The sequence below is a fragment of the Anastrepha ludens genome, chromosome 2, assembly GCF_028408465.1.
Source record: "Anastrepha ludens isolate Willacy chromosome 2, idAnaLude1.1, whole genome shotgun sequence".
In the NCBI taxonomy this organism is placed as follows: Eukaryota; Metazoa; Arthropoda; class Insecta; order Diptera; family Tephritidae; genus Anastrepha; species Anastrepha ludens.
In genome coordinates, this window is record NC_071498.1 from 160,640,285 (window position 1) to 160,658,836 (window position 18,552).

General features: G+C 42.3%; 1 protein-coding gene across 1 annotated transcript in view; it reads right to left on the bottom strand.

The window, feature by feature from the left end:
• The window catches only part of LOC128855524 (proteoglycan Cow), a 122,349-nt gene that overhangs the window by 20,448 nt on the left and 83,349 nt on the right, over positions 1–18,552 (bottom strand). Inside the window, exon 8 of the mRNA XM_054090493.1 lies at positions 10,468–10,587. Within this exon, the coding sequence (XP_053946468.1) occupies positions 10,468–10,587 (120 nt within the window). The remainder of the gene's footprint in view (positions 1–10,467; positions 10,588–18,552) is intronic.

An 18,552-nucleotide genomic window follows, 5' to 3' on the forward strand; every position in this document is an offset into this window, starting at 1 on the left:
GTGCACACACACATACATATGCGCCACACACATGATGCCGATTGTTTATCCACACACATGATGCCTGGGATTCGATCTGCTGGAAAAACACATAGGAACGATGAAATATTAGGTCGTCTAACGAGTGCAAAACATCTGAAGAGTGCGTGATTTCATTAAAAATAAATAAATAGGAAATCATTTATGATAATCCGTGAAATAAAGGGTGACCAATTTAGAGGTATCGGATTTCAAATTAAAATAAAAGAACGAAAATTCAAATTGATTGGGCAATCTTCACTATTTTTGTAAAGAACCATTCAAAACATTTATTTTTTAAAGACTATTCCTTTCAAAAGTTGGCCGCTACTGCGCTCAATTCGGCCATCCGTAAACACTTAGCTTGAATGACTCGCGACTCACTGGAGGACTTCGGTTGGTATCTCATGAATAACTTTAGCAACGTTGGTTTCCATTGACGTAGTCATTAAGCCAAAAATGAGCCTCTTGGCTGAACAAAATTCGGGTCTCAGCGCGCGCGATGAACACTTTTCACAGAGCGTCGATTTTCTTAATAGAATTTTACGATTTTTACACGTTTTTGCGACGTGAATCTTTACATGATGGAATGTCAATGAAATTATGCCGAAACCAGCTAAAATTAAAATATAAGCTTCTGAATGTCCGAAAAATCAAAATAAGTGTTGGTATAAAATTGGTTCACTTCCATCTCCTGAATCAAAGAAAGATTTGTGGGACCATTTGAGCGGTGCTGGGGGGATAATGGGAAAGTGATGCGCCATATATAGCCACCCCCTTTCAATTGGGAACCTCGCCCACTATTCAAACTTGGTGCGCCCTGTTTCACTTGCCAACGAGGCTCTGTCGACCGATTACAAGGCAGTATAACCTTTCCATCTGCGTGGAGTAAAAGATTCACTCACCTGCTAGCCTAGAGGCATAGCCGGCAGTCCCGGAATCAGACTCGGATGCGGAAGGCCAATATCCTACCTATCTTAAAACCCCTTGGGTTAACGAAACCAAAGTTTGAGGCTCTATGTGCCATCAAGGAATGACGATATATATTTGGGCGGTATGTTCACCAAGGTGCCAATATCCCGTAGTATTCCTTCTTGATCTTCTTGAATTTGAATTTGAAGAGGTCGAGCCAAGGAGCACCAGGAGATTTGGTGGCTCCTAAAACACTCAGGCTAAAAAGCCCATTGTATTTAAAGCTCTGGAAAGGGGGTAGATAGTTAAGGAGGGAGGGAGAAAAGTATCAGAGAAAGAGATAGGAAAGAATAGAGACAGAGATAGAGATAGTTAGTCCTGTGAGAATTTTCCAGATTATTTGGCGAATCTGTAAATATCCTCCAGTTTTAGAGAACGAATATTACTCATTCCCATGACATCGGAACCCAATACCCGTAGTCGCGCTCTAGCAAAGGCAGGACACTCACAGAGAAAGTGCTCAGTGCTACCCGCCTCCTCCAAGCAGGACAGGCATACCGGGTCCTCGATGATTCCAATGGTGGTCATATGCTGACCCTATGGGTTGTGTCCTGTAATGATGCCGACCATCAACCGAATGTCTTTCCTTCTAAGTTTTAGTAGAAAGTTTGACAGTTTTCTGTTCGGACTTGTCACAAAACACTTTGCAGTTCTACAGCGTTCTAGACCGGATCATCGCTCTTTATGTAGATTGCCTACATAATCGTTGATCCAGTTCTTGATTCCTGCGGGACTGATTCCGATTATTGGCTCTGGCCCCTGTGGGGGCACCGCTGATCCACGGTTGGCCAATTCGTCGGCAATTTCGTTTCCTTGAACACCGGAGTGTCCCGGAACCCATATAAGTACAAGCCTGTTTTGTCTTGCGACAGAATTAAGCTTCTTCTTACATTCTTGAACAATCTTCGAGGTTTGCTTCGCGTTCTCCAGGGCCTTCAATGCAGCCTGACTGTCACTGAAGACTCCAATCTGTTTCCCGCTCCATCTCCTCTCGATTATCCATTCGGCTACTTTTAGGATGGCAAAAACTTCTGTTTGAAAAACAGTTGCCATTCCCCCCATAGCATAGTGATACTTATTACTATCGTTTAAGTACCATCCGGCTCCAGACCCTATTTCAGTCTTGGACCCATCGGTAAAGAAAATATCCGTCAAACCTCCCTGCATGCATTCTGGATTGCTCCATTGCTCACGCAATGGAAATCTGACATCAAATTTCCTTCCGAACGAAACTGTGGGTATCAGGTCATCTTTAGGTGCCAAGAACAGTGGATACTGCTCCGACAGCAACTTAAAGATTTCTCTGTGTCCCGAAGTTCCATCTTCGTGCCAGAAACCATATTTATGGAGTCTACACATTGCTTTTATTGCTTCCTGTTGTCTCTTAAGATCCAGGGGGAGCAGATTAAGCATAGCATTTAGGGCATCACCAGAGGTTGTACTCATGGCACCCGTGATGCATAAACATACACTTTGTGTACCACAGCAGGGTTCAGACCCCAAGTTTTGCCAAAGGCTCTACGGCATTGCTGAAAAATCTTCAATGCACGATTCACCTTCAGTGAAACGTGTGTCTCCCAGGTCAGCTTCTTATCCAAGATTACTCCTAGATATTTAACTTCATTGGAAAGACCAAGTGTCACACCTTTCAGTGTTGGAAGACTGAGTCCATCCAATTTCCGTTTTCTCGTAAACAAGACTATGGTTGTTTTGTTCGGATTAACGGAAAGACCTTGTCTCATGCACCAATCATCGATTTTGTCAAGGATACTCTGCACTTTCGTGCAAAGCCTCCTTAAGGATTTATCCGATGTTAGCGCACAGACGTCGTCCGCATATGCTTGGACGTGAAAGCCGAGTTCTTGCATCTCCGCTAATAGGGAGTCTACGACGAAGCACCACAGCAGCGGAGAAAGAACACCCCCTTGGGGACATCCTTGCTTGGCCCTGACTGTGATTTGCTCGTCGTCGCTTCCACCAGCGGTTAACAGCCTCTCAGAGAGCATGGAGTATATCCATTTTATAATGGCTTGATTAACTCCGTGTCGTTCGGCAGAAGAACATATCGAGCCGAAAGTGGCATTATCAAAAGCCCCCTCAATGTCCACGAACACGCCCATTGTGTATTCGTCAGCTTCCAGCCCAGCTTCAATCTTGCTAACAAGATCGTGTAAGGCTGATTCACATGATTTTCCACTCTGGTAAGCGTGTTGATTTCTACTGAGTGGACTTCTCGGCAATACCCCCACTCGAATATGTTTCTCCACCACTCGTTCCAGACTTTTCAACATGAACGATGTCAAACTGATTGGTCTGAAACTTTTTGCTAGGGAATAGTCATCTTTTCCTGGTTTTGGAATAAATACTACTCTTACGCGTCGCCATTGGGATGGTATATAACCAAATGCAAGACAGGCTGTGAAGATCCTTTTCAGGGCCTCAATCAGCCTGTCTCCTCCTTTTTTAAGCATTACTGGATATATTCCGGCAGGTCCAGGGGACTTAAAGTTGTCAAAGGAAGATAAGGAAAACCTTATCGATTCCCTTGTCACTATCCGACTAGCAATATACCAGCTGTACCTAGAGGTTCCACCGTTGCCACCGTCATTGTTCATGCCACTCTCAGCTTCAGAGAGAGTTCTACTACCCGGAAAATGGGTTTCGAGTAGAGCATTAAACGTTTCCGATTTGGAAATGGTGTATGAACCATCAGGTTTTCGAATGGAATCCAGCCTTACTGAGCGGTCTAAATGAAGAACCTTACAAAGTCTCGCTGTTTTCCTCATTTCTTCGACGTTACTGCAGAAATTTCTATAGGATTCAAGTTTGGCTTGCCGTACTTTTTTCTTATATTCTCTCTGTGTAAGTCGATGATTGGCCCAGTCCTCTTCTGTTTTGGTCTTCAAGGCCTTATTAAGAAGTTTCCTCGACCGTACACGAAGCTTCGACAGTTCAGGGTTCCACCAAGGAACCGCTTTCCCCTGTCTGCTTTGCCTGAGTGGACACAGTTCCTCAAAGCAGTTGATTAAAGTACCTTCTAATTTCTTAGTAGCATCTTCAATCATTTCTGCTGATTTGAGTTTTTTCAGGTTTGGTAATCGCTCTGTTACAAGCTCACCATACCTGTCCCAGTCCACATTTCGAGGATTCCTACCGGAAGGTATTGATATTGTGTCAATTCCCAGTCGGAATTCGATAAGACGATGATCAGAAAGAGAGTCCTCTTCCAAAACTCGCCATCGGTTGATTTGATTTCCAACTGACCTATTGGTAAGTGTTAAATCAATCACCTCTTGTCTCCTTCTGGTCACAAAAGTTGGTTTGTTACCAGTGTTTTGGATGACCAAATCGGATGACAGGATAAAATCCAGTAACTTGAGACCTCTGGGGTTGCATTTGCTGCTTCCCCACACAATGTTCTGTGAATTTGCGTCACAGCCCACTATTAGCCCCAGATTATTGGATTCTGCGTACTTGACCACTTCTCTTAGCTCCCTCGAAGGAGGTGGCTGTACAGAGTCATAGGGTAGGTAGGCCGAAACTATGATAGCTTCGACACTGTTCCCACTTTTCCAGTACTTTATTTTTGCAGCAACGATATCTCCAGAGCATAGCTCTTTTAACATCGTGTGTTCGATCAACCTCGGCATGATAATACATGCTCGCGGTCTCACATTCCCTTCACAATGAAGTATTTGTCCCCACGACATAGCACTTAGACCACAGATACGCTTGTGACATACCCATGGTTCTTGTATAAGTATTATGTGTGGGTTTGTTTGCAGTTTTGCATGCCTACGGCACAAGAGAGCCGTAGACGCTTTGCTATGCTGCAGATTTATCTGTGTAAATATTACTTCAGTCATGAGACTGAGTATATTTACGCTTTGTCCTCCACCTTATCCTGGACGCGGAACTGGATCCGCCCCAGATGTAGGTGAGGACGGCAACCGTACTTCGACTTAAGCACCTTGAGGGACCCAAGATCGATACCCAGTACCAGGTGGGAACCCGCCTCCGAAGTGGTAGCGGATTTCTGCCTGGTGCACGAGTATACTCTCCAGAGAGTCGTGTCAAGATCCTTATTCTGAACACGGATGCGTTTGAGGAGTTCTGCTGAATTACAGGAAGGACCCGGAATCCAGACACTCGCTCGTACCAGCCTTTCTTTGCTACTCTCAACAAGAATAAACTTGCTGTTTTCGCAGGCTGGAATCTTTGCTATAACTTTTTCTAGCCATTCTCGGGAAAAAGCATTGGAACAGTGCACCTTTACGATGCCGTCTACCACGCTTTTCCCTTCGAACGTCGGCGCGTCTTTCGACTCACCGATAGCTTTCCAAAAATAGCTGTCAAGATAGTCTTGTTGCCCTTTGGACAGTAGACCATCTTGTTTGTCGGTATGTATCTCCACCGTCATTGCCTTTGCTGCCATTCTCGCGAATGATTCGCCAGACGTTGACGGAAGAGTGTCATTCGACATTTGAGGTCCCTTAGCCTCTGCCTTGTCAGGCAAAGGTTTGTCTGCCTTGGATTGGGTCGAGGATGCAGGCATTTCCGAATTCCGTCTCTCGACTTTCCTCTTCTTTGCCTTTCTCCTCTTCCCGGTCGTTGGCACAGACCCCGTTTCGTTTCCGGAAGAGCGCAGCGCTACAGAGGAATCCTCTGTTCTGCCACGCTTTCCCGTTTCCGTTACAGGTGTCGAAGTTGACGGAGCTTGAGTCCTTGCCTTAGCTAGTGCTTCGGCTTGCCTCGCCTTCTGTCTCCTTCGTTTGATCTGCCTTGCGGTTAGACCAACACCTGCGTTCGAATCTCCAATAACTTCGGTCTTTTTACCGGTACTTACCTGATTCGCACCAGGTTTAACCGTTGTCAAAGACTTACTCGGTACCAGAGATCCGTCTGAGTCTACTGAGAGATTGTCCGCCATCTCCACATCCTCCACAACTTGTTCAGTTGCTTCAGATCGTTTCGACGGCGGTGTATCACTCACACTCACTCGGCTCTCGATTGGCATAGCCAATGTGCCATGTTTCACCACTAGTAGTTCGCTTCCTCCGGAACCCTGGGTGTCAGTTCCGGTCATAGGGGAGTGTGGGGTTCGGGCCTGCACATCCGATGCCCGAGCCGTCGATTGCTCGACGGGAGGATTTCCCAGAAGTGGGTTACCTCGTGCAGAAAGATCCTTGTTTAGCCTCCACATTGTAAGAAAATGCATTTTATACCTCCTGCCAGGTTGTCGGTACGGTACTCTCCACATAATACTTGGGTGGCCACCAATTCCGCCGTTCCGCGGTTGAGTGGATACCCAATTCCTATATGGAGCTGCCCTCTTAGTTCGTGGTAAGTTAATCTCCATAGAATGGGGTTAACTCGCCACTTAAGCCTCATCCCCGCGGCAAGGAGACCGACATGACAAGTAGATCTTCTTAGTAGAACTTTTGCCTTTGATTTGTCATATTTGGTATATATCAGCCTTGTCATTTCGGAGATGCTTGCCTTGTTCCATCTTTATGGACTTACTCAAGCATATATGTATAATTCTCGCAAAATTTCGCCTCCGACTATTTCGTCAGATCTCTATTTATCGTATACTTGTATGTTAAGGCCGCGAATCCAGATGAGCCAGATGCCTAAAGATGCATACGTTGAGCTCAAGATAGACAAGGAGGTGTTCCATGAATATTCTGGTGTTTTTCATCGGTGATATCAGCGGCAAGAGTTCTGTCTTTTTAATTCGTCGAAAGTGTTCTCTCAGAGAGAAAGACTGGCATCTCATGCTTCAGAGACAGCGAATTATTTGTTTTCCTCTGCATACCAGGCCAGCGTCATATAATAAGTGTTCAACGATTTTATGGAAGTATTACCTGATTAAGTTATTCCTTTAGTCTTAAAATAATTAACAGTTGAACATAAAATACGCCTGATAGTGCCTGATTAATTTTAAGCTCAGAACCTTCATTTTTATGAAAGGGACCGTAGCTTATTTTCATTAAACCGGCTTTCATCTATTGTATAAGCAAGTACATTCTAAGCTTTTTAGGTACAGTAAGGAATAGCATAGCAGTAAGGTAAGCATCAGACACGATGTAGCTTTATTTGTACAGAAATTTTTGAACATCTTGTAAGCTTGGACATTAACTTCCTACTTTTTTCATTTGTGCAATAGTGCGTCGACTGCCGTAGCCGAATGGCTTGGTGCGTGACTAGCATTCGAAAGAGCACAGGTCCGAATCACCGGTCTTGAAACACTAAGGCAAAGGCAAACATCCGAAGGTATTTTTATCATGAAAAAAACTCGCCATAAAAAACATATTGCGTTTGGAGGCGGCGAAAAGTTGTAGGTCCCTCCATTTGTGGAACAACATCGAAACATACACCACAAATTGGAGGAAAAGCTCGACCAATACTAAATAAAGATGTAAGCGCTAATTATATACATACACATATGCAATAGTGGCTATAGATTTTGAAATTTTTATGACCCGGTCTAAGATTCAAAGGAAAAAACATCGGTTTTTACATCCTCTAAATAACAGCGCTGCTAAAGGCAGATGAAGTTTGTTTTTATCCATTTCCATTTCCACCCAGACTGCCAAACTGCTGTAGCGCCTTCCAAGCTGAGATCTACGCTAGAGACAAAGCAGCAAAAACAAAAAAAATGACTAATGGACTTACCTCCGGAAAAGCTAACTTTTGTTGTTAGTAGTCAAACTACGATCAAGGCACTGCCCCATCGCGCATAAACTTGGGATGTGTTAAAAAATGCAGGAGGTCGCCCTCGCTCATCCAAAAACACAACACTACACTTTGGTAGGTCCTTAGCCACTCTGGAGTGGAGGTAAACAAAAGAGCGAATGAGTGTACAAGGAAACGGCCTCAGCTTGACCTTCAGCGAATGGTAGAGGACATAATCATTTCTCTAAACGAACTGTACTCTGCGTAGTGACTTGAGCATAATCGTGGAAACCAATATAAGGAGGCTTCTGACTACTAACTGCACAGTTTCCAGAACGCTTTAGCTAAAACTGAATCTTAAAAGGCCAAAACGTCTGCTTGGCTTCAACAGTAGAATGGGTGGACCTCACAATGAATGAATTGAAATCACATGGCGTGCCGATGACGGTACGAACCGTGTGCGAAGAGCCTTGCCGAACATGCAAAATGCTGAATGAAGCAATGTGTCCCTTTCGAAAGCTTAGAAAAGCGTTAAAACTCAAACCAAAAATGTGTGTGAAGCATACTTTTAGAGATTATGTTTATACTTTATCTGCAGATTTTCACAAATAGTTGATCCTTTTACGGAAATAAAAATTGTAATGTCTCGATTAGCGCAACTAACAGCCCAGCCTAATACACAAACACGCCGGCAATTATCTGCCAAAAATTCCTTATGCAGCTTAAAGATATTGAGGAGTCTCTATATCAGAAAGAACTGGCAGTTGACGCCTTCCTCGACATTGAGGGGGCTTTTAATAACGTCCTTCCGGGGGCAATCAATAAATCTCTGAGTAGGCTGGGGGTTAGAGCCGATCTTTATCAGATTTATCTACAGAAGCTTAGCGACAGAACGGTCGTATCATAATAAAGCCAATCTTGTCATATGAAGTAGTTGTCTGGTAGAACTCACTGGAGCGAACGACATCAGTTAAAAAGCTAGGGGGAGTTCAAATGTTTGCACTCATTGGAATTAGTGGGCGCTTCGAACAACTCCTACTCTAGCGCTCAATGTAATGTTAAATGTGGTACCTGCAAACATCGCAGGCAGAATTGCCGCTGCACGTACCGCAATTAGACGGAGGGGTTCGGGCAATAGGCTCAATCGCGCATATGGGCACTCAAGCAACCTTAGAAACTTTGAGTTCATCCCGCCCGGCGATGGATCAGTGTATACCCTCGCTTAGTCCAAGCGGAACTTTCTCCACCCATATTCCATCAAAGGAGAAGTGGACGGAGGGCAAAACCTGGGGACAAGGCCTGGTTAACCTGTTCACGGATGGCTCGAAGTTGGAAGGTAGGATTGGAGAAAGAATATTCTGCAAAGAGCTCCGCATCAAACTCAAATTCAAGTACCGGAGCAAGCGGAGGTAGTCGCAGTTAAAGAAGCAACTGACTGGCTATTTACGTGCGTAATAACTGTTAAGAAGGTAAATATTTACTCTGAGAGCCATGCGGCAATTAGGGCCCTAGGTTCCATTATGGTACACTCAAAACTGGTCAGGGAATACCTGGTCTCACTTTCAATTGCATCAGAATTCTTCGAGATAAGGATATAACCTGGGTACCTGGTCATAGTGACATTGCTGGAAACTGCGAAGCCGACGAGCTGGCCAGACAAGGGACCTATGAAGTAGTTTGGCCGCGAAAGGAGAGAATCGGGATCCCCTTGACAACCTGCGCTCTACTCCTGGAAGGATGGGCTTTGCACCAACTCAGCGAGTGCTGGGCAATTACACGAACGTGTAAGGACGCGAAATCCTTCTGGCCATGTTTGGATCGGAGGTATTCGAGGGATATTCAGCTCTCAAATTTTGTGGGCATCCTCATGGGTCACTATACGTGGGGCATGCATGCCGTGTGACTCGGAATTACTTCGAGTCGTTTTTGCATCAGCTGTATGGAGAATGAGGTGGAATCACCCCAGCACTTGCTCCTTAGCTGCCCCGCACTCGCGGGACTAAAATTTAAGCATCTTCGTTCTCACTTCTTTTGTGCCCCTGCTGCCATAGCAGGCCTTGTTATCACAAATCTGATGAACTTCATCAGCAGTATAAAACGTCTAAAATTTGGCCCAAATTAGTCACCGTTCAAAGTCCACAAATACTCAACCCCCTACCCCTCTCCCTTTCGTCCTATTGTTTTCCTTCACCTCTTTTTCCCCTTACAATGGTATCCCAAAGGATGAACCAAACTTCTTTCGTTCAAGTGGGCCCACTTTCTGGGCATCCATTTCAACTTAACCTAACCTAACCTTATGCACCTAAAACTTGTGTGAAATTAATCGAAATTCAACGGCATACTTCAAAAGCTCACACGATTTGCAATTTTTGTTCTTCGTGACATTTCAATTTAACATTAACATGCACATTGACTTTTCGTTTCAGGAGAAATCTTGGCAATTTTAAAATGGAGCTAAGAGAGTATTTCCTCTAAAAATTTTAGTTCTAATTTAAGATACATCGATTTTTGAAAATATCTCTGATGTGCAACGAATAATCAAGAACACCAAAAATTCTACTCTCTTTCCCCCCTGACCCCCAAACCACCACTCCACATCACATTTACCCAAATAAGTGTAATGCAATATCATTAAAAAGTTCAAAACTACAAAATTCTTTCGATAGGTCAGATTTCCCCTGTAGGCTACATTTATTGGTATTTGCTCGTGCATGAGAGATACGAGAAACTGCTTGTGAGTAGTTTACTGTGAACATCACACGACATTTTGTTTTGCATAACAACAACAACAACACTTACCTTTTTGTAGGCGGTGTACTTGAGGTACTTATAGTGTTTATTATCGTATTTGATTTCCTCCGGTGTGAATGTGAATTGCGAATTTATGTGATTGTAATGTCGATTGTTATCATCCTTATCCTACATGCAGAGTGAATTTGAATAGACAGCAAAGAGGTGACGACAGCGGTGTACGGTGACGATGATGGTGACGAAGATCAAATCGGGCGTAACGATACGAATAGCCAATGCAAAATATATTTTAAGGCCAATGCGAGCGGTGCGGTTCGGTGCGGTGCGGTGCGCCATGATGAGGAGTTAGGAGAAGTGTAATCAAACACACGCACGAGTGAGCACAACAACAAAAAGCAATCAAAAAATGTTGCGCCGTTGTCGTAGCCGTTAGCAATCATCGATGGGGCGTTAACGTGTAGGTAGCAAGCGGTGAATCGGTGCGGCAGCAGTGCAAAAGAAATGAAACGGAAAAGCAAAGAAAGCACAAACGGTTTTAGAGCAATTGAAAAATAGTGAAATAGAGATAAAGCAGTGAAAAGAATTGGGGTAAAATTTACGATTGTGATTTATTCAGGCAATTCCACAAAAAGTACCAATTCGAATTGATCGACTGCACGGCCATTTCGAGTTTATGCTTTGCTAAAATCAATACACGATATACGAGGTGTGTTCAAAAAGTATTGTAAGTAAGGTGACTTTTTATTTTTCTTCAAAGTAATTCCCCACAGATATATTGTAATATATACGATATAGTACACAATTGAAAAGTCGTGCAAAAGTAAAAGCAACTTAATTGTTTGGGGTAAATCTTTTTTATTTCTCGACATAGTCATCTTTGAGACTTATTTACATCGGGCAAAGGCGGTGACTATTTTTGCCGGTATTATTTTTAACCAAATATTCAGATTTTCAGTCATAGAGTTGCAAAATACCGGATTATCCTACAATGGTATTTCAAAAACTATGGTTTTTAACGCTTTGAAATATTTTTCTAAGCATAAAACAGCAGAAAATGTTCGCAGAAAATTAAGCGCTCAAGACTACTAGCCAGATTGATAGAATGATCGTTACATTTCAAAACACAATCCTAAGAAGGCAGCTGCTGATATGCATCTAGACATTTTTCTTCACCTGGAAAAGTCGATAACAAAAATAACAGTTTCGATTGGCAGAAGCAAGGCTACACGGTCGACTGGCACGGAAGAAGCCATTGGTAACAGTAAATTGCCAATTCGGCCGATTTTTCTTGAGATCACCTATCCTGGACTCAAAATAAGTGGCGTTTTAGTTTATTCAGTGCTGAAACGAAAACAAACAGAGTTGGTCCAGGTGGTAAGAAGTACGTGCGGCGGATAAAACGTACAGCATTCAACCCCAAGTGACGCCATGGTGCGAGGGAAATGAAATTGCTGATAAGCTTGCCAGGAAGGTGAGTGAATTGGCCTCAGAGACCTCCTACCCGGTCATCGGCATCCCCCTGACAGTTGTTAAAGCGGAACTGCACAAATTACCATATTTCTTGGCAAAACGCAGAAAAAATGGAGCTCCATTTCTTCATGTGTCATTTCGAAAACCCTTTGGTCCCAATACGATATATGTACGAAGGACTCAGAAAGTCCTGGGGACTCCACGCCATTCAATTTCCGAACTTGTAACTGTGTTTACCACCCACTGAACGATCGGCACACACGCGAAAAAGCTAGGGTTACCATTTAACCACCATTGCAGAAGCTGTGGGGACCTTTCACAGAAGGAGACTGTAGAGCATATTCTCTGTAAATGTCCGGGCTAAGGTTACTGGGACGGCTCAGGTCACTGGGTGCTCCTTTCTTCGACAGCCTGGGGCAGTGCGCTAACCTAAATCCAATCAATCTGCTCCATTATATCAACAGCTCTGGCTGGCTGTAGATATCTGCCTGTTGAAGGTCTCATAATGGTATCAAAACGGCGCTTTAGTGCTACTTGAGGAGTGCCCGACCGGCAATTCAGCCATTGCACCTGCCTACCAACCCCAAGTTCGTCTCAATCATAACCATAAAACACGGGAGTGGTTCAATGGAATGGTGTGGGATTGCTTTTGGTGGAACGGTCTCAGACCAATTCATCGTATTGAAGGTAATCTTGATGCGGTCAAGAACATTCAGGTGTTTCAAAATGTAATGCAATCTTATGCGGATGATAATTTACTGCTGATTTGGAAATTTCAATAAGGCAATGATCCGCAGCACTCTTCTCGTGTGGCTTAAAAATTTTTCGAAGACAATTCGACCACTGTTCTGGATTAGACAACTCTGAATGCTGACTTAAATCCAATAGAACAGCTTTGGGATGAAGTAAAAAATGCATTCAGCACACAGAGTATCACAAATTTCGATCAGTTATTTGAAAAGGCCAAGGCAGCATGGGAACTCATTCTTGTTGAACGTTGTAGAGGTTTCACAATGTCAATGCTAAAGCGCTGTGACGCAGTAATAAAGCAAAAAGAATATGCAACAAAAAAATGTTATATTAATGTGCACTTTTCCCTTTCGCCTGCATTTTTTTGTAATTTTACTGTTTTATTATAAGTCAACATAGCTATGCATTATTTCTATAATTACTATGTGTAAACATCCCGTTACTGTATAAAATATTGAATGTAAAGTTAAGTCTGGTAACACTTCTACGTTTTGACAGTTGCTGAATTGTATTCTGTCATTTGATTTGGTCATTCAAAACACTGGTAAGAAACCAAATTTTGTGACCAAAAGGAGACAAGAGGTGATTGATTTAACACTTACCAACAAGTCAGTTGGAAATCAAATCTACAGATGGCGAGTTTTGGAAGAGGACTCTATTTCTGATCATCGTCTTATCGAATTCCGACTGGGAATTGATACAATATCAATACCTTCCGGTAGGAATCCTCGAAATGTGGACTGGGACAGGTATGGTCAGCTTGTAACAGAGCGATTACGGAAAAAACTCAAATCAATACAAAATGGTTGAAGTTGCTACTGAGAAATTAGAAGGTACCTTAATCCATAGCTTTGAGGAACTGTACCCACTCAGGCAAAGAAGACAAGGGAAAGCGGTTGCTTGGTGGAACCCTGCACTGTCGAAGCTTCGCGTACGGTCCAAAAATCTTCTTAATAAGGCCTTAAAGACTCAAACAGAAGAGGACTGGGCTAATCAGCGACTTACACAGAGAGAATATAAAAAAAGTAAAAAAAGCAAAACTTGAATCCTATAGAAATTTCTGCAGTAACGGCGAAGAAGTCAGGGAAACAGCGAGACTTTGTAAGGTTCTTCATCTGGACCGTTCAGTAAGGCCGGATTCCATTCGAAAACCTGATCGTTCATACACCATTTCCAAATCGGAAACGTTTAATGCTCTACTCGAAACCCATTTTCCGGGTAGTAGAACTCTCTCTGAAGTAGAGAGTGGCATGAACAATAACGGTAGCTACTGTGGAACCTCTAGGTACAACTGGTATATTGCTAGTCGGATAGTGACAAAAGAATCGATAAAGTTTCCTTGTCTTCCTTTGAGAACTTTAAGTCCCCTGAACCTGACGGAATATATCCAGCAATGCTTAAAAAAGGAGAAGACAGGCTGATTGAAGTCCTGAAAAGGATTTTCACAGCCTGTCTTGCACTTGATTATATACCATCCCAATGGCGACGCGTAAGTGTAGTATTTATTCCGAAAGGAATAGAGGAAAAGACGACTATTCCCTAGCAAAGAGTTTTAGACCAATCAGTTTTGACATAGTTCTTGTTGAAAAGTCTAGAACGAGTGGTAGAGAAACAAATTCGAGTGAGGGTATTGCCGAGAAGTCCACTTAGTAGAAATCAACATGCTCACCAGAGTGGAAAATCACATGAATCCACCTTGTTAGCAAAATTGAAGCCGAGCAGCAAGCTGACGAGTGCATAATGGGCGTGCTCGTGGACAGTGATGGGGCTTTTGATAATATCACTTTTGACTTAATATGTTCCTCTGCCGAAGAACAGAGAATTAAATGTGAAATGGATACATTCTTTGAGATGCTACTAACCGCTGGTGAGAACAGTCACGAACTAATTACCGTCAGGACCAAACAAGGATGTCCCCAAGCGGGTGTTCTTTCTCCGCTGTTGTGGTGCTTCGTCGTAGACTCGCTGCTAACGGAGATGCAGTAGTTCGGATGTCAAGTCCAAGCATATGCGGACGATGTCTGTGCGCTAACATCAGATAAATTTCTAAGAAGGCTTTGCATGAAAGTGCAGAGAAATTTGGATAAAATGGGCAACTGGTGCACGAGACAAGGTCTTTTCGTCAATCCGTAGAAAACTACCTTAGTCTTGTACGCAATAAAATGGAAATTCAATTGGCTTAGTATTCCAGGACAGAAAGGTCTGACACTCAGCTGACAAAAGTGGAATATCGTGGATAAGAAACTGCCTTGGGAGGCACATGTTTTGCTGAATGTGGACCGCGCATTACGGATTTTTCAACAATGCTGTACAGCCTTTGGTAAAGCCTGGGGTCTAAAACCTTCTGTGGTCCTGTGGATATACACAACACTTATAAGACCAATCCTTACTTATGCCTCTGTGGTTTGGTAGCGATGGACCATAGTTAAGTCCACACTCCAGCAACTATACAGGCTGCAAAGTACAACTTCTGACTATATCCTAAACGCTATGCTCGACTTGTTCCCCTTGGATGTTAAGAAATAACAAGCAATAAAAGCAATATGTAGACCATAAATACATATGATCTGGCACGAATGCGGAATTTCGGAACACAGATCTTAAAGATACTAATCTGAGCAGTATCCATTGTTTTCGGCACCTAAAGACAACCTTCTACCCACAGTTTTATTTAGAAGCAAATTTGATGTCAAATGAAGTAATCCATAGTGCATTCAAAGAGGTTTGATGGATATTTTCTTTACCGATGGGTTTAAGAATGAAATAGGTTACGGAGCCGAATGGTAGTTAAACGAAAGTAACATATATCATTACGCCATGGGAGGAATGGCAACTGTTTTCCAAACGGAAATTTTTGACATTCTGAAAGTAGCCGAATGGATAATTGAGAGCAGATGGAGCCGGAAACAGTGACAGTCAGGCTGCACTAAAGGCTCTGAAGAGCGCAAAGCGATCCCCAAAGATTGTTCAAGAGTGCAAGAAGAAGCTTAATTCTGTTGCTAGACAGAAAACCTTGTACATAAATGGGTTCCAGGATACAGCAGTGTTCAGGGCCAACTGTTGATTAGCGGTTACACCATAGGGACCGGAGCCAATAATCGGAACTAGTTCTGTAGGAATCATGAAATGGATCAGCGATTATGTGTGCAATTTACATAAAGGATGGTCCGGTCTAGAATGCGGCAGACCTGGAAAGTGTTTGTGACAAGCCCGAACAGAAAACTGTCAAAGTTTCTACTAAAACTTGGAAGAAAAGACATTCGGTCAGGACAGCATATGACCGCCATTCGAATCATTGAGGACCGGATGTACCTGTCTTGCTTAGAGAAGGCGTATAGCACTAAGCATTTTCTCTGTTAGTGTCCTCCATTTGTTTCAGCACGGCTACGAGTTTTGGGCTCCGATGCCATAAGAACACGTAAAATTCGTTCTTCCACACTGGAGGATATTTTCAGATTTATCAAAGAATCTGGAAAATTCTCCAAGGTCTAACTTCCTCTATTTTTCTATTCTATCCTATCTTTTTCCTTCTCTTATTTCACTACTTTCCTCCTTGACTATCTTCCCTTTTACTTTACAGAGCTTCGAGTACAATGGGCTTTTCAGCCTAAGTATTTTAGGAGTTGGCGGCCGCCGTAGCCGAATGGGTTGGTGCTTGATTACCATTCGGAATTCACAGAGAGGTCATTGGTTCGAATCTCGGTGAAACACCAAATTAATAAAAACATTTTTTTAATAGCGGTCGCCCCTCGGCAGGCAATGGCAAACCTCCGAGTGTATTTCTGCCATGAAAAAGCTGCTCAGAAAAATATCTGCCTTTCGGAGTCGGCTTAAAACTGTAGGTCCCTCCATTTGTGGAACAGCATCAAGACGCACTCCACAAATAGGAGGAGGAGATCGGCCAAACAACCAAAAAGGATGTACGCGCCAATTATATATATATTAGGGCGGATCGATTTAAAAATCGCTCATTGCTCTGTAAAAATCGTATTCTAGGGATCAAACTAAGAAACTTTGCCGAAGGAACCATACCTCTAAAACGAATGCTGATGTCCCCCAATTTGGGTCGAACGAAAAATCCCACTTTGACCCATTGAGAGTGCTCCAATCTAGTCAAAATGTATGACCGACCCCCATTAACTTTGGATGGCCGATCCACCCATTCCAGTGGCACACCCCCTGGAACTCCCCTGGGGGGTTCCCAATACAATCATTTCAAAATATCACCATTTTTGGCCTTTACATGAGAAAAGAAACTAAAAAGTTCGACCCAAATTGGGGGACATCAGAATTCGTTTTACTCGTAGAGGTATGGTTCCTTCGGCAAAGTTTCTTATTTTGATCCCTAGAATATGATTTTCACAGAGCAATGGGCGATTGTTTTGCCTCCCCACAAATCGACCCGGCCTAATATATATATACTAACTTTTGTGCATGAAGTAAAAAATTGATGTTTGTATTAGATAAAAAGACTGGTACACGTTGAAAACATTTTAAATTTATAAAATAAAACCCAATACGAAAAAAAAATGTAAATGATTTCATTTGGAAAAAGTCTTAAATGGCGAAAACTGGGTGTAGTTCCTAAGAATTTTTCAGCGGCTGTATTTTGCCTGCGATATTTTAAGTCTTTGTACTTTTCGAACACACCTCGTAGCTACATATCTAAAACTTTTCAGTTGAAAATATAAAAACAATATTTATTTGTGTACACAGAGCGTATTTCGAAAGGGACACTCAACTTTTAGGCGTGACTAAAGCAGCTGTAGCTCACCTACCATCCGTTATATTTTTTTGTTTGTGTTTTGTATGTGCATTTTCGGTAAGCCATTAGCAGGTATATTTTTCTAACCTTTGACCTACCATGTGGCAGTAAATTTTACATTCCCTTCTTTTTTATACCCAATTTTTTTGTTTGCATAAAAAAGGCTGTTCAAATAAACTACCAATTTTTCAGAGACGACCGTAAAGTTGTATATTTTTCTTTCAGTATATTTTAATTTGTATTAATTTTGATTCGTTCATTTAAATATCTAAGCATAATAATAAAAAAAAGTTCATTTATTTAAAAACAAAATAATGTAAAATTTGCCTCATTAGTAATTTCACCTCATTAGTTAAATATTAAAGAGTTTTCCTAGTATTTCCAAATTATTCCGTTAAAGCCATTTCTGATGTTTGTTTTTTGTTGCTGGATGGAAATTTTGGAAATAAATTACGCACTTGTATTTGAAAATTTCAAAATATTTCCTATTTCCGTGAATTGAAGTGCTTATTACAGCGTGAATAGCAAGTTTTCAATACAAAACCACAAACTTTGCTAATAATTCGCTTCACATAAATTACAGAGCAGAAATGACAATAGCGCTCCCTAAAATATGCAACAACGACATTTCGCCGCGAACTCGTTGTATTTCACGCGGTTGACGACGCTATCAGTGCGTTAGAGTGGTAATAATTTTCGGTAATAAAATTTCTCGGTTACAAATGGCTGGCAGCATGCAGAATAGACTGGCTAGTAGGGAGGTTGTATACAGTTTGTCAAGAAAATATTTTGACAGAATAAAAGTTCTTTAAGTAAAAATTTATTTGACATAAGCAAATTCTTTAACTAAACCATAGATTTTTATGGAATTTGGAGAGCCTTTCAAAATTATTGCAATAACTTACATATATACAGGGTGAAGTCTAAAATAAACAAAACTGGATTAAAATAGAAACAACAGGAGCTTTGTCCTAATAACTTCGAGTTCGTTTATTCCAAATAGGCCCCACTGGCCTCGATGCACTGTTTTGCGCGATCTAAACGCGAAATAGTGTTTCAAGTCATCGACTGAAATGCCCTTCAGGATGTCGGCACAAGCCTTTTGGATGGTCTCTACGGATGCAAAACGATTTCTTTTCTTGAACAAA